The sequence below is a fragment of the Parasteatoda tepidariorum genome, chromosome 2, assembly GCF_043381705.1.
Source record: "Parasteatoda tepidariorum isolate YZ-2023 chromosome 2, CAS_Ptep_4.0, whole genome shotgun sequence".
Classification (NCBI taxonomy): domain Eukaryota; kingdom Metazoa; phylum Arthropoda; class Arachnida; order Araneae; family Theridiidae; genus Parasteatoda; species Parasteatoda tepidariorum.
The window spans coordinates 98541860-98567914 of NC_092205.1; the positions used below are offsets into that span (position 1 = coordinate 98541860).

The 26055-nt window shown below is 28.6% G+C and overlaps 1 protein-coding gene across 1 annotated transcript in view; it reads left to right on the top strand.

Annotated features, from left to right (window-relative positions):
- LOC107452042 (transmembrane protein 94-like protein l(2)k05819) overlaps positions 1-26055 on the top strand; it is a 112383-nt gene that overhangs the window by 71558 nt on the left and 14770 nt on the right. Inside the window, exons 12-24 of the mRNA XM_043052039.2 lie at positions 180-273; positions 1535-1643; positions 2961-3063; positions 5290-5466; positions 8161-8368; positions 11496-11579; positions 14509-14579; positions 15433-15538; positions 17496-17623; positions 19695-19860; positions 21020-21228; positions 22833-22998; positions 25058-25303. Coding sequence (XP_042907973.1) covers positions 180-273; positions 1535-1643; positions 2961-3063; positions 5290-5466; positions 8161-8368; positions 11496-11579; positions 14509-14579; positions 15433-15538; positions 17496-17623; positions 19695-19860; positions 21020-21228; positions 22833-22998; positions 25058-25303 — 1867 coding nt within the window. The remainder of the gene's footprint in view (positions 1-179; positions 274-1534; positions 1644-2960; positions 3064-5289; positions 5467-8160; positions 8369-11495; positions 11580-14508; positions 14580-15432; positions 15539-17495; positions 17624-19694; positions 19861-21019; positions 21229-22832; positions 22999-25057; positions 25304-26055) is intronic.

The window sequence follows — 26055 nt, forward strand, 5'->3', positions numbered from 1 at the left end:
TTGATTTATTAAAATTAATTTATTGTAAATTAATTTATTGTAATTATTTGTATTATTTATTTATTGTATACTGAGTTAAATTTATTAGACATTAATTTATTGTATATTAATTTTAATTAGTTTGCAAATTAATTTATTTAAAATGAAATTTTTATTTTATTTTATTATAATTATTTCAGGTGCCTCTGTGTGTTAGCAAAGCAAATAGGATTTTCAGATTCAGTTGTAGATTTTTATGAATTAGAGCAACAGCTAGGAATATTTAGACATGTGGTGAGTTATTTACAATAATATTAGTATTCAAAGCTAGCAATGTGTTGTATTTTTACTGGATTTTTTTAAAATTATAATTATCAAGTTCACCTGTGTGAATAATTATTGTTGTGTTTCTGCCTATTTGTGTTTTTGGAGTGCATCGTCTCTTACATGAGCATGTATTGTCTGTAATTCAGAATCGGGAATAAAGTATATCATTTATCTGATAATAAGTTGTGTTTTGACAATAACAGCGTGTGGTTTGATAGAGAAAGGCATAATTTCTAAATTGCATGCTTTTTTACTTAATCAGGGCTGATTGTGCTCCGGAAAAAATCCGGACTTCCAGATTTTTCGCTAACCATGATCCGGAGATCGAAGGTTCAGACGTTTCAAAAAATCCTTGATCACAAAAGTTTCTGGAAATCAAATTTTCAAAGGTGGAACTTAAAAACACAGTTTATTTTATTTGTTTGTAAGGGAGCGCCAGAAAGACACTTTACAAGCTTATATTCTAGATTAATATTCATTTTCTATCAGTAAATAGTTATTATAATCATAAACTCAAAAAAGAAAGACATGTTTGTAAATTTCAATTACTTCTCCAGGTCATCATAGGTATGTGTAAAATTTTAAATATATTTTAAGTAAACTAAGAAATATTGAGAAAAATGAAAAAGCCTTGTTTAAATTTTTTGCGATTTAAACTTTTTTTTTTTTTTTACTCAAGAAATTTTCCGGAATTTTGACTTGGGCTCACAATCACCCCTGCTTAATTGTGATTGTTTTAATTACTGTGATTATTCAAAAAAATGTTTTTGTTTTAATTCAAAATTTTATAATTTACAGAAGATTCTTCTTTTGATCCATGATTTCTTCATTTTTTATCATTCATTTTTTTTTTAAATTCTCTGATTTTTTATAGTTTTTAGAAAGTTGAAAAATAATTACGCAGCCAAAAAGTCTCTCATACATTTTTGTAAATGTTTAAAAACTAGTAAAACAAACTTTAATCCTGTGGATTAATGAAAATCAAAGTTGGGTATTTTGAGATTGTATTTTTCCAGGTACAAATTTCCATTTAAGCTTATCAACTTATTGCGAGCTATTATAAACTTTGATAAAATAAAGTGATATGAAATAATCATGTTCAGAAAAGTATAAAACAGGAGACTTGCTCGCAAGTTTGGAAAATCTATTATTTCCATAATGTGTACATTCTGTTATGCATTTAAAATATTTATATTTAAGCTTCAATTTAAATATTTCTTCTTTGTAGCACCCAGAAGTTGTTCAGAAAGGCAAGTTGGCTAAATCACTCAATTTCCCTCGTCTAAAAATGCCATTCCCTAATATGTCTTGTGTGATTGTGAAAGATCTCCATAGAGGTAATCATTTTCTTTTATCAATTTTTTTTTGTCATTATTCCTCTTTGTGTGATATGTTTTAGTTGTGTTTTGTTTTGTAAAAATGTTAATAATTTTTTTTTCTTTTGTTAAAGCGAATCCTTTCATCTTCAGTCATTACTGTTACTCACACTTTCTTATCCCATACTTTCAAGCAAACCTTGTTATTAAGTGAAGTTCTCCCGAATATAAATTAGAAATCACACTTATCTGTCATGACTACTGTTTCACTGATTGTAGTTGCATGTTTTATAAGTTTCGAATTTGATTAAAAACACAAGCATTTATCATCACTGTTCACATTTTATCGTGATGGAAATCAAAGTAATGTTCAAATCACATTTTATTGTGATTTATACGTTTGTAGTGTGTCTACCACTACAAAAATACAATTCCAATTCACTAGTATATAAGACATGTTAACTCGATTCTATGTTGGAGTACCTTTTCCTAGATGAAGGTTGACATTGGCGATAATAACTATCCCCACACGTTCATAGTTATTTTACTCTGCATTATTAAAAGAAACTCATTTGTTCTTTTTTAAGTATATGATGTGTATGATCTTAGCCAATAGCAGCTCTTAAAGTAAATATAGTTTAGTAGCACTATGAGTAGAAAACTATTAAATCAAACTTTGTTTAGTATAGCTTTATTCCTTGAAATTATTTAATTTCGATAGTTGGAGATTTTAATTTATTTGAGTTTTAAACCTAATATAAAATTTTTTGAATACTAATATGTATTAACCTATAGCAGATGATCATGAGTTTCAGTTATTAGTTTAACTAGTTAAATATTAGTTTTCATTATTAATAAATATAGTTACTCATCACTTAATTGCAAAAAATCCTTTAAAAAGAGTTTTGTTGGTAAAGAAAAAAAAATTTTGATATCAATTTGTCTTTAACAGTCTATAGATTTTCTTCTTTTGTTCAACTAAGTTGAACCAAACGTCTTGCTTTGGTGCTGATTAGCCCAACAGACATATAAGCTTTTACTTTTTGACATAAAATCGTTTACTATGAAGGTGTTACTAGAATTTCATTTAGTTCTGGGAATAACAAGTTCCACCAAGAGACTTGTGTAGATATGATGTAAAATTTGGCATAATTAGATTCTTTTTTATCAAAGTTTGTTAAAGTAATATCAATTTAATTTTGCAAAACATTAGTATTAATAGAGTTGCAAAGTATGCTTGGTTTTGTTTTAACCACACTTTTTTTAAAAAAATCTCACTCTTTTTATTCAGAAAAAATCGATAATTATGATGTTAATTTCTTACATTTTTGCTTTCAGGTAGCAATCAGTTATTTTCTCAAGGCACTGCTGATTTGGTTTTAGATGCTTGCTATGAGTACTGGGATGGCAATGACATACGAGTTCTCACTGAATCTGACAGGTTTTTTATTTTCAGTTACTTTACTAAAATGATTGTTATGTGACTTAAAATTACTTTTGATTGTCTAAGAATTTATTTTGTTTGAATATATCTCTTCTCAACTTATGAAAGGTTTTCTCATTTGCTGAGTTTTCTTCCTTTGGCTAAACAAATCCAGTTTCCAAAACCATTCCGCAGAAGAAAAACTTCCCTTTCATGACCTATGAAAGCTAAGGTTTAAATATTACATCACTTTCAACTTTTCTATTACACATTCAAACTTTGAATTGTTTGTCTTATGAATTTAAAAAGGATTAGAGTTGAAATAACTATTTCAATGTTTCATTCTCATATAAATAAATAGTAATAGTCAAAATTTTAAGAACTCCATAATTATTTTGAAGGGTTTTGAGCTCTTGAGGAAAGCTTTCAAAAATACTCAGTAGTATTCTTTCCAAGGCTTAATTTCATTCTAAAAAATAGTTTTCAAAGATAAATGATATGATAATGTTTGATTCATGTAGTCTATTTCATTGTTGTTGTTGTTTTTATAATGACTCTTATGTTTGTGATCTTTTTCTTTAATTTGTAAAAAAAATCTTTCCTTAATTTGCCATAATGATGAATAATAATGAAAATAAATTAGATAGTTTTTTTTTTATATCAAAAGTTCTTCTCTGATATTTCAGATTTTTATGTATCTGCTAAAGAAATTTCCTATATGATGCATTGCATGTTGAAACCAATGTTGAAAGGATTTTAATTACTATTTTCAGTTAAACTAGAAATGGTGTTTTGTATTCACCACCCTTAATTTTTATTTTTAAAATTTCTTGTTAAATATGATGTAAATATATACATACCTGCCAACTTTCAATCCTTTCAAGGATGATTTTCACCAGTGGTAGTAAAATGGGATTTCAATTTTAGGCAGAAACTTACGCCGTATTTTGACAGGGCTGATGTGTAGTGACAGACAATATTACACATTTTCATAATTGCTTATTTTTTTTTAAAAATAGTGGTGATCAAAAAAATTATAAATTAAGCTTATAAATGCAAAGAATATATAGAAATCATGCATTATAATAAAATTTTACGCCAAATGCGTAAAAGTTGGCAGGTATGTATATATATTAAAAGTCACAAATTAATAAATAAAATAAATCAAGGAAAATAAAATAAATCAAAATCTGTAGAATCTGCGGGACAAAATGTTTTGTGGCCCTCTTCCTCAAAGCACAAAAAGTCTTATTTTCATATTTTGCAGAAAATTTTAAAAACTTTTACTTAAAATTGTAGTTTTGATGTTGATATATAAAGGAATATTTTTAAAAAAATCTAATTAAAATCTTTACATTTTGTGTAAGAAAATTTGACCAGACTTTTATTAGTCGCAGATCCTGGGACAATTGTCTTAGACTTACCCTCTTGATTGCTTGAAGAAACTAAGAGAGAGTGTGAAACGATAATTTAAAATATTTTAAAGAGTCACCTGTCTTTCTAACTGGTTTTGTTCTTTTTAATCTTGCCTTACTCTATAGTGATATATCAGTTTTATACAATGTGTATGTTTCTTGCTTGCTTAAATATCAATTGGCAAACCTTGACAAGAATTCTGAAAATATTTATTTTTATTTTATCTGATATTAACATCATTGACAAGTTTTGTGAAACACTCTGTGATTATAGAACACCTTGAGATTTTGAATAATTCAGATAAAATGTTGTTGAAGGTCTTTATATTGAAAACTTTGAAATATATATATTTAGAGATTATGGATTATTTTATAGTTATATAGATTATTTTACCTATCATTAAGCTCATCCATTAAAAAATGCAATTTATGTATCTGGAAAAGATAAATATTTAAATACTTTAAAATAATTTTTTGGTCCGAATAATTTAAAAACATGCTTAAGTATTTCTTATTTGAAGGAAATTTGTATTTAGCAAACTGTTAATAGTTATTGCTCTGTTTCAGAAATTTTTTAAGTATGCTTATCATTCTTTACACCCACAAAGTTAATGTGGCTTATAGAGAATTAACGTTTATAGAACTGCATTATATAGATCCTCTATTGCATTGTTTGGAACGTTACTCTATTTTTTATTGATTTTATTTTTGTTAACAAAATTTCTCATATCAGTATCATATTTTGTAACAAAAACTGCACTTATCATTTCTGATTATTCATATTGTGCATGTTTGTTTAGTTGCATTATTATTTTTTTCTTGATTTCAGGAAGAGGATTCTAGATTTCTACCACAGATCAAGCTTGACAGCACACTGCATGGGTTATGCATATAGTCCTTTGAGCAATGCTATGCGGAGCAAAGATTTTTCCAACTGGTTCTTTGAGCTTCCAGCAGAAGGGTATCATCTTTTCTCAGTCTTGGAGGCTTCTTCATCTTCACCTCGGTAAAATTCATTTAACTCTATAATAATGCTCTCTATATTAGATAAATGATTTATAATTTAGAGACTATAGATAACATGATGTGTAGCGTTTTTGAAAAGTGCTTAAAGGTGCTTATTTTTGATTTTCGTTATTTGAAAGCCCTATAAGGTGCTTTTTTCATTGGGTGGTTTTAAAAAGTGCTTAATTTTTCCTTTTCGAAAATGATATTTTTTTTCTCTACCATGTCAATTTTCGCCAAGTATTATGTCACCAAGTATCTTTTCACATTGTTCTTTTAAACGTTTTTCACTATTCATTGAACCGCAATCCATTTTGACGTACCATCAGTCCATAGCGTATGAAAGTGCCAATCATTTTACACGTATGATGAAACACTTGCGAGTCCGTATGTGCGTCTGCTGAGCTGCGTTCGGTGAGATTATTGCACTCTCATGTGCAACTCTGCTGCATTTTGCTAGATATTCTCAATTCCAGACATTATTTTCCACCCTCTGATATCGAACCCAAAAAATCTCTTGATCATTTTATAATGGCTAATGTAATCAAGAAAAGAGTTTTTGTCAGAAACTAATTATTTTATTATGATCATGTAAAGTCTTTGAAAATTATTTTGCATTTTGTTAATGTATATAGTGCTTAAAAATATTATTTTTAGTGCTTAAAAAGTACTTAAAAGGTGCTTATTTTTTGTTGAAAGAATTAGCTATGCACCCTGGATAAATATTTTTACTTTTAAGGAATTATATATTTGTTTGTGTTCTAACTCAGTGTTTGACAGATTTCATAAATATTTTTCTTTAATTTATGCATTGGATGTTTATTTTGCAAATCAGTTTTTTAAATTCTGGTTTTTTTTTTTTTTTTTTGTGTGGGGATGCAACTAGGTGGATAAGTTGCCTTATTCAGAAGATTATTGCTGGTAAAAAGAAAATCGTTGACTTGAATTAAAGAAGCCAATTTTTGTCTTTACTGTCCAAGAATGTTGCAGTCATTGGTTGGCAGTGTTTGAGGCAAAATAAGTTGCGGATAAAATAATATATTGAAAATAAAATACCTCTTGATGAAGCAAATATTAATAGGAAAAAACTTTTATTTTCTAAATACTAAAAGAAAGGATCTACTTCTGTTGACTAATTAAAAGATATTCTTATCCAGGAAACATTTCTAAATACCTATTTTAACAATTAAAGAGAAGTGTCAATCGAGATAGCATACATCGCCTGCTATGAAATTATTAAGTTAAGTGGTTTATATGCTATAAAACACTTCACCAAGAATGAAAATGGAATTTGTTATTGCCAAGGTTCTTTCTTTCGAAGTTTCTTTCCCTTTCTTGACTTTAGAATTCAGAAGATGGTGGTGGTGGATTTTATGGAAAACTTTGGGCTGCAAAAATTTTATCCTTGACTTTTAATGTTTGAATTTTTATGTGAGTGTTGAAGATGTCTTTTAAAGTAATATATTATTAGAATATATTAGTAATATATTATGCTTGCATGCTAAAATTACTGAGAAAAAGTATGAGCAATTGTATTTATTGAGAAGTGATTACTGAAATATTAAATTAATTTTTATAGTGTAGGAAGTATGTTATGCCTATTTTGGTATGACATTCCCCTACTGGAGATATCATTTCACTGAAGGCTAAAAACAACTAACAATGTTCTTAAAATGTTATTTGTTATTTATTTTTGCAGTTAGTTTTTTTTTTTTTTTTCTTAGAAAATAATATACGTAAAAATGCCCATTTTACTTTATAATTTATTGAAAATCTAAGTTTTGCTAATCAAATCTTTGATTATAAATACAGTTGGATGAATCACTTTTACGATATTTTGAATGACTTACAAACGTTAGAGTTTTAATTTAGCTTTAAAAAAGTTATTATCCTGAAAAAAAGAAGATTTAAGGAAATATAAAGTTTTTAGAAGCTTAGGAATTTATAACTTTAAAAAAATGACTTTCTTATTCTGATTTTTAAATTTGATCACTGTATTGTAACCTTTTAAATACCAATAGTAAAGTTTCTAATTGAAGAGAAAACTCATAACCAACATTTTATGGTCACTTATGGAAACATGACTTGATGGTGTGTTCACAGTATAAATTGTAGTTTTTGATAATTTATAATAGTTATTTCAAATAAATGTAAAAAAATAAATTTATAATATTTCCTTGCATATAAAAACTCTTTATTAAAAACAAATAATGCATTACCCTACCCTTTATGTACATTCCTTAAAAATGTGCTTTATTTTTATTTGCTATCAATTATTCTTTCATCATATTTGCTGGACTTTTCTCTCTATGTCCACATTAAAAAAATTATTTGATGTGCTCAAATTTTAAATAACTTTAAAAAAGCTGAATATTGAATTAAAGAATTGCCACAGAAGACATTTTAGAGCGAAACCAGAAAAATTGTATTATTAATGTTTAATAAATTTTTTATATTGTATTAACCAAAGAAATTTTAACCATGAATGATAATTAGAGGAGTATAGCAGAGAAAAAGTTTTTTTAACTAGGCACTGTAAGTTTAGTAAAAGTGCTTTTAAACTGGTATTTCTTGACATTTATTTAGCTAACTTAAAATGGTTATTTTTAACTTTTTAAACTACTAACCTAAGTATACAGTGAAAAATCTAATAATTTTGATAAGAAGTATATTCAATTAATCTTTCCGGGAACAGCTCCTGGGATCCTTCCAGTATTGAGGGCGTTGGCAGCAACATCAGCAACCAGCAGCAGCATTCGATGAATCGATACCTGAGCAACGACTCCCTGATTCTTCCTGATCAGGAAAAGAAACTGGAAGATATTGGTGTGAACAATTGCCTCCAGCAACTTGGAAATGAAATATTTATTGGAATGGTGACAATGCAGTATCAAGCTTGTCCTGTATGTCTTAGTTTTATTGGTATGGTGTTTTCAATGTATGAACTGACCCTCTCTCCTCCCACACACACTAACAATCAGGAAATTCCTCCCAATGCATTTCTTTTTTGCTGAGGAAAAACTGTACAGTGATCAACAATACACTTCGAAAGAGTTGTTTTTTAGAGAACTGTTTGACCGATTTTGTTTGCATTTACACAGTTTAATGAATGCAAAAATCTTTTTACAGTACATTGTTCACCTACTTGAGTACAGTAATTCAGTAATACTCAACTCTTTTCACATCAAAAAAAAGTTTAATGAATTTTAAAACTTTCTTTTATGGGGAAGTTTTTGACTAATTTCTTTTACTTGATTAAAAACTTAATTCACTTCAAAAATATACAAATTAGAATGTTTCAAGCTTTCAAAAAATAACCCCCCAAAATTCAAGATTTGCCAGACATGATTGGGAAAAAAAAACAGAGATTTTAAGTATAAAACGTAAAGTTGTCAACAAAAATAGAAAATTTAAGGTGAGAAACAAGACTTAAAAAAGCACAGTAGCCGAGTGAGAAAAGGGAAGAAAAACGAAACAAGAACATGGTTTTTCTTGTTCTGTTTTTCATCTTTTTTCTCTCTAATAAAGTAATATCTTGCTAATTTAGTTTCTTGAATTATTCATTTAATTTTATTTACATTTTAGATTTTGTCAGTTATAATTAACTAAAATTTTGTTAAAATTTGTACCATTTTTACAAGTTGAACATTGTTTGATCATTATTCCTTTAAATAAGAAAAATTATTAAAAACTAACTTTTGCTTGACTGCATTATTTTAGAATGCAAGTCTTATAATTATTTTCAAAACTTTATTGATTCACTGAAATAATTACAAAAATATAGCAAAGTATTCAATAAGAGAAATTAACACTAAAGGATGTGAATTTTGACTGCTCTTCTGATTTAACTACTTGAACCATATTTTCCAGTTTGATGTTACACTACAATTTTATGAATCTGGAATCCAAATCTAATTGGAAAAAAAAGGGGTTTTTTTTAGAGAAAGTGCTATTTTGTTTCTGATTGTGAAACTTAATTCGGTTCTCAAATTAATCAGCATATTTAAAATCAATTCCTCAAATGGTTAAAAAAGCCTGATAGTAAATGAAAATCTGATGTTTAGATCAAAAGTAATGCAAATCTTCTGTTTGTTAATTTAAACACACACATATATATTATATTTGTTTGTGTTNTCACATATATATATATATATATATATATATATATATACACTTAAGTTTATGCTTGAATTTGCTTGATTTTTTTAATTTAAGTATTTGTTGTTTGCACGCATTACATTGAGTATTAATTGTCATTGTCTGTTATTGTCAAGTTTATTTTGTATCATTTTAATTTTCTGTGCACCTTGATCCTTGGTAATCCTTGTTGGTTAGATTTTTTCTGTTATTTTAAGTTCTCTGTTTTTGTTAAAATTTATTGTAGACTGTTTAAAACATTCTGTATATAAGAGTGTAAATATGCAAATATTATTTATTATATAAAAACTATCTATAATGAAGCAATTGAATTAAGGATGATTCTGTGAAATTTGAAAGAATGAGTTAAAAATAATTTTTTGCACTCATGGTAAAAACACTTGTGCTGATCTCAAAGTACAGGTGGTCAATTGTATGTTGGCCCTAGTGATGGGTGGTATAAAATTTTTTAATATCACAAAATATTGTTAAAAAATATCAAGAATTTACAATGTATCAAGATTTCAATGTGTTTTCAATCAAGATTTATGTATCAAGATTTCACTGTAACTAATTCATATTTTTCTTTATATTGGACAATTTTTTTTCTTTTAAAAGAAAATTAAAAACATTTTTTTCTAAAAATGTTTTTAATAGTCATAATTTAAAAAAATTACTGAAAAATTTTAAAAGTTTAAAGATATGTAAAGTGAGCTACAGAAGGAACATGATTTTTGTGGTAATATATAAATAAAATCGCAAATTTTTAAGTATCAAATTAGTATTTTTTCGAGTTAATATTGATTTCTTATCTATATTATAAAAAAAACAAGAGAAAAAGTACAATTTGAAACATAAAATAGTGCCAAGCAAATCTACACCCAAGAGTTCAAATGTCATTGTGTTTGAATTAGGAAACACTATATGAAGATAAAGATTTTTTTCTCTGTTCTTAATAGAAATTAGTTTTGGTCATGATATCGTCGGTATCTATCGAGTGTTGGTATTATTTGATAGGATTGTTGACATTTATTGTATTTACGATATAGCGTGAGAATATCATTCTAGCAATAAATAAATAAATATATTGATATTTCAGATCACTTAGTTCTAGTAGACAGAGCTTAAGTAAACTGGGGAATAGCTTAGAGTCGAGGTTTTCAACTGGTTTAAATTATTTAGGTTAAATTAGACAAAGAATAATTAAAAAATGACAATTTTTTAAATTAGGCATTTAATCATGTGTTTATGGAGTATGCACTATGTTTTTATGGAGTTTGGAGTAATTTTTTCAGTTAGATCTGGAACTAGCACAGCTTTTTTTTCGTGAAAATTGTCTTCTCTGAAAACAAAAGTAATAAATAATTATAAATATTTAAATTTACAGTGGGCTTTCTTCGGTCAATAAAATTTTCTGAGTATGATAAAAGGTTTTAGTGATATAAAATGGAAGACAAAAACTCAATGCAAAAATTTACTTTAGAGATATAGCATAGGGGATCTAAGCTTCAAGTCAGCTCTTCTGGTTTAGATATTTGGTTTAACTATCCAAAATAATTACTAAATATCTCTTATTCTTTAATAGTCACAAATTCATGAAGGAAAATTCATTTTTATCCAGAAAAATTTTGTTTTTGTCTAATTATCTAATTTAATTATAATTAGCTCAAACAAATTAACATATTGGATTTCTTGAGTGATAAGAATTGCAACTTTCAGCAAAAGAATTCGATTATTTTCGTTAATTGTTACGTATATTAAGATGCGTTTTTGATTATTATTTTTTCTGCTGTCTAAACCAGAAATGAACAGTTAAGAAGAAACTGTAATAGCAAAAATTATTATTAAGTTTTTGAAAGCAATGAATGTTTATGAAAAATCTTTTATTTTCAGGATTTTGTTCGGTTGATTGAGCAGTTGGATAAGGCTTGCATTCGATTTGTACATTTTTCCAAAGAAAATGAACTGAGAAGCAGGGTATGTTCATTGAATGATTCTGATTCATAGGGGTTTGTGATTGAATGAATTTAATTCATGTGGTGATACAGTACTAATTAAAAAAAAGAAAAAAGGGTGCAATAAAAGTTTCAGTTATTCATTAGGGATTGTAAGTATTTTTAATAGTATGAATCTTAATTTTTTGGTAATAATAATTAAACCTGGAATAAATAATTTGTTAAAATTAAATAAGTTAAGTTACATTAAAGTATATTTGCCTTGAATTTTGGTTGAAAAATAAAATTATACAGAGGTGATTGTGCTCCGGAAAAAATCCGGATTTCCGGATTTTTCCTTAACCGCGCTTCGGAAGTTTCCAGAAATCCTAGGTCCAGAAATTTCAATGTATCATCAATCAGATTTATGTATAAAAATTCTTGTATATTTTATTAAAAAATATTGGAACTAGAATTTATACTTTGCATCTTTCATTTGTAAATATTTTTTCTGGTAGAATAATAAATGTGATTGAAGATAAAAATAAACTTATACATAATCATTCATTTAAATTATGCTGTATATAATTTATTTAAAATTTAATGTTCTGAAAATATCAATGATTTCAATTTATAAAGACATTAATTTTTTGAAATGTGTCATTAATGATTTTACTCAAGAAATTTTCAGGAATTATTAGTTGAACTCACAATCACGCCTGATTATATTTTATATTGTTTCATATATTATGTAGATCTATAATTAATTACCATATATCCTGATGTATGAGTTGACTTTTTTGAACCCAAAATTTTTTCGAAAATTAGTACCTTCGATTAATGAAAGTCTGTTGATTGTGAAATATTGATGCATTATAAGTAATGAGATGGATATGAATAACTCTGTATCAATTTACCCACTTGAAAAATTATTTTTAATATTTTATATGAAATTAATTTTACCCCTTTTCCCTAATCTAATTTTCTTTACACGTAAAGGTTTTTTTTTTTTTAAAAAAAAAACAATAATTAAAATTAATACTTTAAATTAATCTGAAATTATATATAAGAAAAGTTAATTTGTTCAGGATTATTTCATAAATATGAAGCAATGAAAACTTTTAAAACATATCATAAAGCTACAAATTTAAAGATTCCACAATATTATCTGTGTTGGATGCACTAATGTTAACAGTCTTGTCGTGTGAATCTCATTCTACAATAGATTATACTTTTCATTTGTTGAGTCCAACAAAACACCATCTTTGCAACCATAAAGAACTTTTACACTTTTTTAAAAGATTTTGCAATGATATTTCAATCCCTATTTTGTCATATCTAGTATCATTTGGCACATGACATCTATCGTAATAATAATTGACTTATTGACAGCAGTCTGCTTATGCCCCTGATATACCAGAAATTTTCTATCTTGTAATCAGAATTGGAGGATCAACTTAACAGGACTACTTATAGTATGGGTTGATATATACTACTGGTCGATTTATACAACAGGTCAATTTATACAATTGGTCGACTTATACAACAGGACGCATAGGACAACAGTATTGATAAAAATAAACTGGTTAAATAAACTGTCATCATAGTTTATAAGCGGCCAGGTTTCAAATGTTAGATATCCATTTTAAGTAATACATAGAACAGTAGAACCATGATTGATCGTTTTTCAATACCACCTTTCATTGTGAATGATAGGTGTGACATTTTAATAGGGCACAATAGGTATGAGAATACAGGTCAACATAAAATATCAAATAGCAACTTCAAAAAGTATGACTTGTAATAATGAAAAATGGATTTGAAAATTATTAAATTAACAATAAAATTTTTATTTAATAGAAGAAGAAAAAGAAGAAACATATTTATTTCTTCAAAACATATAGAAAATTTTGGTTTAAACAACTTCTTTTCTTCCCAATAAAAGTAATAAATTTTCAACAGTGGTGATAGATTGCTGTTTTTTTTCTGTACCACATAGTTTTAAAAGCTATGACACCTTCTGCATATGTTGTAGTTATGTTTCACCATCTTCATCACTTTATTTTGTACTTCTACAGTTTCTGCAACCCTTTTTTTGACTGACATCACACTACAAGTTTCAATATTTTCATGAATAAATACTAAATGTGAAAATATTAAATGTGGTGTTAGAGGCATTCTCCCCAAACTGTGTTAAATCATCATTTTCTTCCTTTTCTTTAGAATAAAAAGTTAGGTACTATTCTCAAAATAAAACATTTTTAACTTTTTTTTAATGTGGATAAAATTCCTGAATGATAGGTGCAAGAATCTTTTGTTTTCAAAACTTAAATAAAGAGGTATCATTAGCCTTAAGCATTTGTAAGAAGCATAAAAGAAGCATTTGTGCTGAAACCAGTTGACTGATTTATTCATGCGGTAACAAGGCTCGTTGTATGTGTTTTTAATGAAATGGAAATAGTGCCTTTGATGTAATAACTTTCTTTGTATACATTCATCTTTAATTTTTTGTCTCGTTATTCTGTAAATAAGAAGTAAATTTGGAAATAGTTTCTTTAAGATTAAAATGCTGTTCTTAAACCAAAAGGAATGTTAAATGTTTTTTCTTTAAAAAAGAAACGGTATGGTGATGCGTTTCGGTATGGTGATGCGTATGGTGATGTGAATAAAAAGCTTTTTTTTAGGAATAAAATCAATGATATTGCTCTTTTTAGGAATAAAATAAATGGTAAAAATTTTCTTAAGAATAAATTTTAATGACTGAGGTTTCCTTAAAAGTAAAAGGAATGATGATATTTTTGTAAAGAATTGATGAAAAAAAAATCGAAAGGAAATAGTAAGCTGAGAACACTATTAATAGAAAAGATCGTGGTTTAATGTCCAGAAAGAAAGATGTGTTCTATAACAAAATATTTTTGTTCTTAGAGTTTTTAAATATTTTATTTTTTTCTTATGTTATTTTTCCATTTCAGGTATTTTCAGAAAAGATGGGTCTTGAATCTGGCTGGAACTGCCATATTTCTTTACTAAGTGACGATAAATGGTAATAAGCTTTACTAGATTGCTTTTATTATCTTTGTAGCGGTTCGTAATGATGTCACCTTATTTTTAAATTTTTGACCCCTTCCCTCCTTTTTCACACAAGTGTCACACTTCACTATACCCTGAACCCCTCTCTTGTCATATATTTCTTTATATTACATGAACAAGGTTCAAAAATGTTCACTATGTAACAGATTTTATTTTTGAATTTGATGTGTTTTAATACATTTGTGAGCGTAACAACAATTATAATCTTATATTTATTTCATAATATTATTATAATTATAAAAAAGTATCTAATTAAGGGAGGAGCACTTCAAAATATTTCTATCTGATATTGTGAGGCTTGTTCCCAAAAGCAGAGTTCGGGAAATGAAAGAATTGTTTAGTTACTTTTACAAGTTTTTTTAAACAAAATTAGAACATAAATTTGTTGAAATGTTTGTTTATTTGTTTTTTTTTTTTTTTTTGCACATGATATTTGGGAAATTTTAATACACTGATGTTAAGATTACTTTTTAGTGTAACATCTAATTTAGTTCCAACATCTGTTGAGAAGTAAAGAATTTTTGTAGTTAAAAGGAACAGCTTCTGTTGTCTTTTATTAGCGATAACTATAATTATTAAAACTGTTGCGCCAAGCTTACTTCTCTAAATTTTGGTTGTTACATTACATCAGTGTTTATCAATTTCATCAATCAGATAAATAGAAAAAGAAAAAAGAAGAAAATTAATTATTTTTCTTTTTTAAAAGTTTTTATGTCATACCATGTTAAAGTGTATAATTTGCTGATGCATAAGCCATGGAAGAGTTAAGATTAATTTATTAATTAATTTTGTTATATTGTTTGCAGTGAGAAAAATGGTCCAAATTCCCTTGTTTCTCCATTGAAGTTTTCTCGCCACTATGCTTTTCCTCCCTCTACAGAAGAAACATGTGCATCTGATTCTCGAAATGAGGTTTGTATGCTCTAATACTGTACATTTTTTGCTCTGTACAATATGCATATTGAGACTCTGATCATCAATTAAAAGAACTAACATTTTCACTTGGTGTAAAGATTTATACATTAATTATTGGATGTCTCAAAAAAGCCCTTTGATTCAAAAAATCCATTACCAAAGGAGATAGTTTAAATTGCTGCATTCTTCTGAGAAAACCAGAGAATTTACTATCATTAAGTTTTAAAATTAGTTTCAAAGTTTTCCAACAGATGTTGCTGATAACTAAAAAATGTTGAGCATTGCTTATAAAATAACCAGACAAAGTCAACGGTCATCCATGTAAATATTTCTGAATTTTTTGGCAAGCAGCTGAAAATACTATTGTATATTTTTCAGTGATGAACTTTGTAAAATGTTTGAAATTTGTTTAGAATAGGGATCTCCTTTCCTATGCAAAATTCTGCACATCTTACTTCGGTCTTCTCCCATTAATTTTATTTTCAATCCATCTTTTGCTTTTTATCATTTTTGAAATACACAGTAGTTTTAAATAATAGATTAGTATATGCACTGTATATATGTGTATTATTTTTCATATCTACCTTTAATTTGTTTGAATCAACTGATTTGAACTGCTACAAACGTATATAAAAAATTTAAATTAGGTACAGTCGGGAACCGATTATCCGGAACAATCGGGACCATCGCTATTCCGGATAACTGATTTTTCCAGTTTTCTGAATCTCTACAAAAAGCCGTTTGTTTATTGTTAAACCTAACAAAAAATGTGTTGTTTTGGAAATAATCTTAAAAAAGAAGAAAAAACGATGAAGGAATACACTAATGATTATTTCCAAAATGATGGTAAGGTAAACATCTTTCAAAAAAGAAAAAAAAATCCTAAAATCTTATGAGGAAAAAAAAATTTTTTTTTAAAAATGGCGCGAAAATTTATGGAATTTCGTTCCGGTCTTTTGGTTTTCCAGTTTTCTGATTTCCGGATAACGGGTTCTGTACTGTATTATTAAAGATAATAGCATTATAAAGGGAAAGAAAGATAAAGTATAAAAGTATATTATTATTGATATAATTGCATACTCTATATTATTATATATTTTAGATTGTTAGTACGGTTAAACCCCGCTGTAATGAACTTTCAAGGGACTGAAATTTCGGTTCACTATAACCGGGACTTCACTATATCCGTTCAGCAAACAATTTTAACTAATGGTTCCACACCAATTGCAAAAATGACTGAAAAATAATATGTAGTAACAAAAAATGTTTTAACTTTTCTTTTTGTTATTACTCTTCATCTTGCATGTAAAAAAAATTAGTATTTTTTAGCTTATGAGCAATCCTCAACATCAGATATGGAAACACTTCCCGACTCTCCGATAATTTTTCCTGAATTTATGTTATTCCGCTTTCTAAACTTGTCTAACCAGCCATTCAAGTACCTACACGAAAGTAATACCACCAAATCGCTTAGCAAATTCATCCGCTTCGACTTAAACATTTGTCCACATACTGGAAGACAGCAGCTTCTTTGAATGCTGAACCAATTCAATAATGAAGCAAACAAGAATAAATGCTTGTTGCTACATTTCATGCTATAGATGATTTTAAAAATCGATATCTGCATTTATTTTGAAGTAGAAATTTCAAAATTATTACAAAAAATGAAAATCAGTCGAAGACATGAAAAAGTTCCTAATATCCAACTTCCTCTCTTTTTTTTTCATTCACTATATCCACAAAAAATAACATACGAGTGTAGTAAGACATGGGAGCGAACATTTTATTCACTATATCCGGCATTTAATATATTTTTGAATCACTATAAACCGTGTTCACTATAGCGGGGTTTGACTGTATTTTCTTTTATGTGAAATATAGCATTTGACTAGACTTCAATTGGTTTTGTTGAATTAACATATACTGCCAGTTAAAGTGCATTATTTGTTTTTAGATTCCTATTCGCCATGCGAGTGCTCCCAGTATGATTAATCTTGAACCAAATAAAGTGAAATCTGAAGAATTAAGTACTCATTCTAAAAGTGAAGATTCAACATCTCTTTATAATATATCTTCAAGCAAGTATGAACTTCAAATGGAATATTTTTTTCATATAAATCTGTAGATTGTGTTTGAAACATCACTATTTTTCAATTTCTCAAGATTATGCGGCTGAAAAAGTGACTAGCTAGCTTATTGGTGTTTTATAAAAAAAAGTGTTTTGTTTAAATAGGGTATATATTAATTATTGACCTTATTTTGGGAATAATTTTTTTAAATTTCTTGCTGTATTGAATTTAACATTGGTGATGTGGCGTTCTCGTTATTTATTACTATTTGTTATTAGTAATAGGTTTTTTAAATTGTCTGAAAAAAAGGCCTTTTTCATAACCTCTTGTTGCTTTGTTACTGAAATCCAAGAAAGCAATAATGTAAATAAATAAATCGGCCGCTTAATGATTTTCTTAATCCAATCTTTGTGGAAACTAGAAATAAACAATAAAACTTTAGTATCAAAAGGAAAATAAAACGCTAAACAGGGTGGTCTTAATTTTTCTTCTTACATGATTAACAGAATACCTCAGCTAATTCTATAAAGTAGAAAACCTCTTTTTGTAAGATTCCTCTTTCAATATGAGAAAAAAAACTGTGATTAATTATTTTTTTCAAGTCTAAGTTTGGCATATGATTTGTTATTTAGATGTTAGAGGGTAAAAACTTAAGATGTGCTGAAGATTAGTAGCTTTTTGGCTCAAAAGTTTAGCTCACTTCAGAAAGCGTCACAAACTCCCGTTTTTCTTATTTGAGATTCATAAAGTGAAATTAAATTTCTAGCTTTCTGGTAATTAGTTTGAATTAAAATTCTAATTTGGCTATTATTGCTGGAAAAGTGAATGATTGTGTTCTATTATTTTTTTTAAGTACTTTTATTTTGTAGTACAGTTGTTTAATTTCATATTGTAATGCTGTAAAGTGCACAAAAAAAGGAACACGATGAATAACTTTTGATCTAATGATTAGATTTGCGTCTACTATGATTCATTATTAATGGTTTAAAGAAGTGACCTCGAATATGCTAATTAATTTGTGCCAGCTTATTTTAAGCTTTAAAATCAGGCAAAAAGAAACATACTTTCTCTGAATAAACTTGCCTTTTTTGGCGGATTTGGATTTCTGACTCTCAAAATGGGAGGGGGAGGGTATTCGCAATTTGGAAAATGTGATTCCAACACTTCGGTCAAAAGAAGAGACGTAAGTTTGGACCACTAAATGTAAAGTTTAATTTGTTCTTATTTCATTATATCTTGAGAACTTTTTCAATGAATTGAAAAATTTTTGCACTCATTTATGATATTAATTTTTCTAAAGATAATTCCATGCGAAAATAGTTTTCAATAATTGTTTATTACTTTTTTATTAATATATATAATAATAGTATAAAAATTTGAATTGTAAGGTATTCAAATTTTTACATAATTTTTAGGAATGTAAGCTTGTATGAAAAATGAAAAATTTGGACAAAATTGGTCTAATGGTTTCTGAGATGTAAAAGTTTTAAAAAAATGCCTGTATTTGAAATTGGACTTCTCAAGAACTATTCGGCAGATTTCGTTCAATTTTTATATTTTGCCATGTAAAATTACATTATTTAAAATGGTGTAAAAATGTGTATAGCTTACAATTCAAAACTTTTTTGACTATTATATTCAATAATAAAAGAATAATTTTTAAAAATTACTTTTTGCATGGATATGCAAAGAGTAATTTTAATAATTATTTTAATAAGAGTAAGGAGTAATATTGCTCCTTTGAATCTTTAACTAAACCATTGGCACCATATTTCCCATATTGCAACTAATCCTCCTTATTTTGAGGGTCAGAAAGTCACATTCATGAAAGAAGTAAGTTTTTGTGCTTTATTTCATAACTTAAAGCATCATCTGCACTAATTAATTAGCATATTTAAGATAAGACCCTCAAATTATTGAGTTCTAGTATGTAAAGATCTGATTGTTTGATTAAAAGAAACTGTTACAACTAAGGAGTAAAAGAAAAAGGTTGCATTAAATTGAATACCCATGATTTTGAATTACAGATTGCTTTTGAATTTGCTGTTACTTATGTATGCAATGATTTGTGTCTGTTTTCGTAGGACACACCTTGGAACAGAAAGCCTATTTCAAGATATTTCCCTAGAAGACCAGTCCTACAGGAAATCCTCTCTGCAGGACATAATGATATGTGAAGAGGGGGGATCTAGTCACATAACCGAAAGTACTGACCAGAGTGCCCCTGTTACATTTGACATGTCTAATAGGGTATGTCTTCTTAAATTAATAGTGTTGCACATCAGTAAATAGTATATTGGCATGGTACGTAACGTTTTTAAAAAGTGCTTATTTTCGATTCTCGTTTTTTAAAGGCATTTAAAGGTGCTTTTTTTCATTGGGTGTTTTTAAAAAGTGCTTAATTTTCCCTTTTCAAAAATTATTATTATTTTTTTTTACCATGTTGATTTTCACCACGTATTATGCAAAAGTGTGCTTTTCACATTGTTCTATTCGACATTTTCACAATTCATTCAACCACACTCTATTTCAGTGTAACGCCAGTCCATTGCGTGTGAAGGCGTCAATCATTTTACATGCTGGATGAAATGCTTTCAAGTCTGCGTGTGCGTCTACTGAGCTGGTTTCGGTGAGATTATTGCACTCTCATGTGCAACTCTGCCACATTTTGCAAGAGATTCTCAATTTCAGGCTTCATTTTCCACCCTCTGATATTGAACCGAAAAAATCTCTTGATCATTTTATAATGGCTAGTATAATCAGGAAAAGAGTTCTTTGTCAGAAACTAGTTATTTTATCATGATCATGTAAAGTCTTTGAAAATTATTTTAAATGTTAGTTAATGTATATAGTGGTTGAAAATATTTTTTGAGTGCTTAAAGGGTGCCTATTTTTTGTTAAAAGATTTGGCTACGCACCCTGATTGGAGAGTCAAGTAAGATAAGATAGTGAGGGGAGATAGGGTACCTCTATGGTCTCTAAATTGGTTCAGTTTTCTTGCAGACAAACTCTTAATTTCACTTCACTAGTCAAAATGAGAATTGACCTACCATGTTGTTAAATCAACTCCTTAATGTTCTTATGTTTTTAAACTAACCTTATTTATTGTTTATTATTATCCAGCTTATTACATGTTTATTAAAGGTTCAAACCCTAACAAATGATAAGCGTTAAGTCCAATAGTAGCTTTGTTCTGTTTTGTTGTTTTGATAACCTCTGCTCTCGCGACAAGACCGGGTTCTGATTCATTGAATTGAACTTTTACTGGCATTAATATGATCAGACATTGTGAAAACAGTCTAAATTTATTTCCAGCTATTATGTCATTTTATATTTCATCCATATATTTCATTTAATTAATTTTTATAGTAAATTGTTTGTTTTTTAACATTGTGTTTTTTTACATTAGGCAAAACTGCCAAAGGGGACTGAAAACATCCGACCCCACATTGAGAATGTTGACAATGTTCCGCTGCAAGTCTCTTTGTTTACTGATTGCACTGCAGAAGCAACACGAGAAATGATCTGCATTATGCAAGAATACGGAGAGGTTGTCTGCTGTCTTGGAAGTTCTGCTAATACTGAAAATATTCCTATATTTCTTCAAGCTGATGCCAGGTACTTTTTCTCTTGATTAGAAAATTACCGTATGCATTTTTCATTGAGTAAAGTTAAATCATTTTCAACTTACATGCATTTAAATGTTTCTAGTAAAGTACGGCTGCACACAGTCACAAAAAATTTATATTTCAGTAATATGGCTTTAGCATGGCATCAACTGTATTACTTTTAACAAGAACTGTTCTATGTTCATCTATGTGTAAAGTATTAAGTTTTCTTCTAATATAGATACTTCTATCGTTGCTGTGCAACTTATTTCATCTGTAGTATTTGTTTCGTGTACTGATAAACTTTTTATCCAATTGGAATTTAGGAAAATGGTTTCATCCTGTTACTTCATCAAAAGCAACCATTCTTTAAAAATTAATTTAGAAAATAATGAAAGCGAAAATAAATATTTAAAACTAAAATCGAAAATTTTAGATTCTTTTCATTACTTTAAAAAACTTCTAAAGTAATGGCAAAAAAACATTGCTTATTAAGTATTCTCAAAACTTAACTGTTAAGTCATAAAAATTATTTAAGAATTATAATTGTTTGTTATTATTGAATTTAATAATATTTTATTTTATATTTTATAACCATCGTTGAACAGCCGACCCAATTTTTGGGTTTATACTACTACTGTTCAACTCCGTAGCCTTGTAATTTTAGTTAGCCACGGTTAACCTGTCAGAAATGGAACTCTAACCCATGATCTGTCTACCGCTAAGGATATTTTACGTCAACAATGTGGTTGGTGTGAGCTGGGTGCGGAATTTGAATCAACCTGCCATCAATGGGATTTGAACCCGTGTCATCTGATTGGGAGGCGAGCGCTCTATCCCCCTGAGCCACCACAGCCCCTATTAATAATATTATTTTATAGCCGTTCTTGTACAGCCGGCAAAATTCTGGGTTTTTGACTACTAATCTTCAACTCTGTAACCTTGAAATTTTGAACCCAATCCAGGAAACCCGGGAACTCTTGGATTAACCATTAGCAACAAATTGCCTCTGTGGTGAACTTTTTGACAGAACTAACCCTCATTTGTGTTACAAGGATAAGACAGCCTCCTATGGGTTAGCCTGGCTGAAAGGGGACTGTAACCCATGATCCGTCTACAACTGAGGATATTTTTCGTCATCACTGTGTTAAGTATGAGCCAGGTGCAGAATTCATATCAACCAGCCATCGCTGGGAATCGAACCTGGTCCACCTCATTGAAAGGCGAACGCTCTATCCCCTGAGCCATCACAGCTTTTCATTTATTATTGGTAAAAAGCCGACCAGGTGGCCAATGGCTGCGGGTTCGAATCCCGCTCTGGGCATGGATGCTTCTCTCTATGTGTTGTCCTCTGTTGTGTGAATGTGGCCCACCCTATGAATGGGTATTTGTGGCAGTGTGGCGGGGATAATGTTGCTAACCTTCGTGACTGAGGTTCACAGGTGCCCACTGGGTAACGTTAAATGAGAAACATGAGCAACACTTCCGTCATCTTTCGAGGTGAAGAACGAAAGTACCTGCCATTAAAGTAAAAAAAAGTTATTGGTAAAAAATACTATTACAACTTTCTGTTCTTCTTTCAGACTAATTTTGTTTTGAAAATTTTCTTTTCAGCATTGCAATTCAGCCTTTGTTACCTCACTTGTGTGTTCAGCAATCAATGAATGGAACACGTGAACAAAATGCATTTCACCACATTAGCTCTGCCTTAAACAGTCTTCCATGTGGAATAATCTTCCACCGAGAGGATCCCATTAGTCTATATCATTTGATAACAGAGGTAATATTTTTGCATTTCCTTTAATACTCATTAGTTAATATTGTTAAAAAAATTGGTTTTAAAAATTTTTGCTTCACAGACTTTGCATTGTTTCACAATGTTATGCAATATGTTGATCTTAAATTGGGGATAATTATCATCATCATCATAGTTGGCAAGACAGCCCAATGTGGGCCAATGCCTTCCTCTGAAGAGTTCTCCATAATGACTTCCGATTTATCTTTGATCAAATTTAGTTATGTCTCACAGTCAGTTGTGTTATCTGTTTATTGGATTTTTGTTTCAAGTAATCTTTTGTATGTACTATTCTTATGTATTTGTCTTGTTTTTATTCTTCTGTATTAGCTTTATGGATTTTATATTATGTATTATATTCTTTGTCTGGACTTTGGCAAAACCTTTGGGGTACAGAGAGAGCAATTTTAGACTTATGTTGTGCTCTCTTGATAGAAAAGGTTTTGCTTTTATGTCTTCCGGAGCTGGTGCCCCCTAAAGACGTCAGCTTTGGTTGTATTATTTTTCCATATTTTTCATATATCATTGTTTCTCCTGTTTCAATTTCTTTTGGATTCACAGCTGCTTTGCGCGTTTTTTCATAGGAAATATTATTATTTTTAATTGCTTATAAAATTTTGAATTCTTTTCTTAATTATCTTCGAACTCCATTTCTTTTCATTAATTGGAAGAAAATCAGACTCCACCGAGTCAGCCCATCTCAACCGCGACCTTCCCCTCTTTCTTGTTTCACTGGGTTTAAAAAGCAGCATATTTTTTATTGTACTGTCATCACTCATTCGAAACACGTGGGCCATCCAATTCATTCTATTTATTTCTTATGTATTCAATAATAACGGGTTGTTTATAAATCTTATAATCCTTATCGGGTTGTTTATAAATTGGGAATAATGGACAGGTAAATTTTCTGAAAAAACAGACCTTGGGTAAATTTTTTTCTGAAAAGTGACATTCAGTATTGTAATATTACATATCTTGCCCCCTAGAATGCAAGCAGACTGAAAAAGTTTGTAAAGTGAAGAAATTTATTTTCTTAAAAAATACTATTATAAGTTTATTATAATAGTTTTTGTAAATATTTATTTTATAATAATTATTATAAAATAATTAAAAATTTTATAATTATTGTTTTAAATAAAACCATTTTACTATAAATGTATTAATTATGTATAAAAATAAATGTTTTTCTGAGGTAGCTAATATTTAGAAATGTGCACTGTTGAATGAAAAAGTTCGTTACATTTAAGTATTTTAAAATTTACTTAATTTAAATCTTTTACATTATTTTTGAAAGACCAAAAATACAAAAAAAATTCTAGTTTTTTAAAATGTATTGTATGATACTGATCTCTTTCAAAAAAACTTTGCCATTATATAATTACCTGAATAATTGTTGATTATTCAGCTGAATATTTGGCCAAATATCCGGCTAACTGAATATTTGTTACATACCTAGACTGTACCTAAATTTTTTTAATAGCAAAAACTTAACTGTGGTTCTAAATTCTTGACCTTAAAAAGTCATAGAAGAAATTTTTATTCTTTTTCCAAACTTAGTAAGAAATTTTCCTAAATCTCCTTTTTTACTAATTTTTTTTTACCATTTTTGTTTGTTGCTTTTAGAAAAAAAAATTTAAAAATTAAGATGATTTTACTTTCTTACATAAGCATTATTCATACCCCTTCTTCTCCTTGTCAGCAAAAATAAGCAAATTACAATCCCTCATTTTGTTCTCATATAAAATTTTAATGGCCCCCTATGACTAATATAATGATAATTTCAGAATGGAGTTCATTGGTATTTCCAAAATTGATCTTTGCTGTTTAACTTCTTCTTCTTTGTCAGCGCAACAGCCCCTTGCCGGCCTTGGCTGCCTCAACAGCTGACAAATGCCAGCACCTCCTATCCATAGCAACTCCCTTCCAATTTCTAATCTTTAAGGTTTTCAAGTCATTTTGGATGTCGTTGCTCTTTAACTCTCTCTCTATATATTTATGACTAGATTTTCATAATTTGATAAATTTTATAATTTTTGTTTTTTAGGCCCGCCATTTTATGTGCAGTGCACGTAATTCTTTGGAGTTCATGCTTTGCTGCCTCTTGAGCATCGCCCTCCTCCAAGTTCTAGCTGTTCTCTTCTTCCTCCCTCTCGCTCTTCCTCTCTCACATATGCTGTGGCTCATCTGCCTGGAAGTTCCTCTGCTCAGTCTATCCCTTATGGGGCATCCACTGGATACTCAAGTCATGATGTTGGCCACAGGAAAAAACGTTAAAGTTGCCAACAAGCAAGTGAGTCCCTCAATTGTCACTAATCTGCATCAAATCTCACATAAAGGTGTAAAATTATCAAAGTTATGTGTTTTCAAAATAAGGGGTCCATAAAGATTTGAAAGGGTCTGTGGCTGGTGATAAAATTGCATGCTTACTTTTCACAATTGAATCATATTTAATTTCATCCTATATTAATCCATAATATTCAAACTCGACCAGGTATTATATTACAAGGTACAGTAAAACTTGTGTAAGTTGACCACTTGTGGTGCATTGTTTTAGTGGTCAACTTAGACAAGTGGTCAACTTATAGAGGGGGTGGGTCATTGTTTACTTTTTCGTTTCCTATATCATGTTGCTATATATTTAAATTTTTTTTTTACTTGACTTAAAAATTTTATTCAGAAAATATGCAAATGAATATCTTAAGAAATGTGTTTAAACCTGAATGAACTTCAATTTGATACATATAACTCTAATATTTAGCTAATTTTTTCTAAAAAAATTATTTCGTTAGTTATGCATGTGAAGTGTTTAATAAGTACAATTTCTTAAAATATCAGAACATGAAAGCATGTAATTTGAAAACTTTAACAAAATAAAATTATTTGAACACTTTAAAATTTTTTACTACACTTAAAGATCAAAGACCATAAATAAAGGATCAAAGCATATTTCAGAGCATTCACTTATTCAAATGCTCACTATTGCAACTAGAAGAGCAACTTTTCAACTAACACACCTGTTTTCAATGAACGGATGAAAGAAAT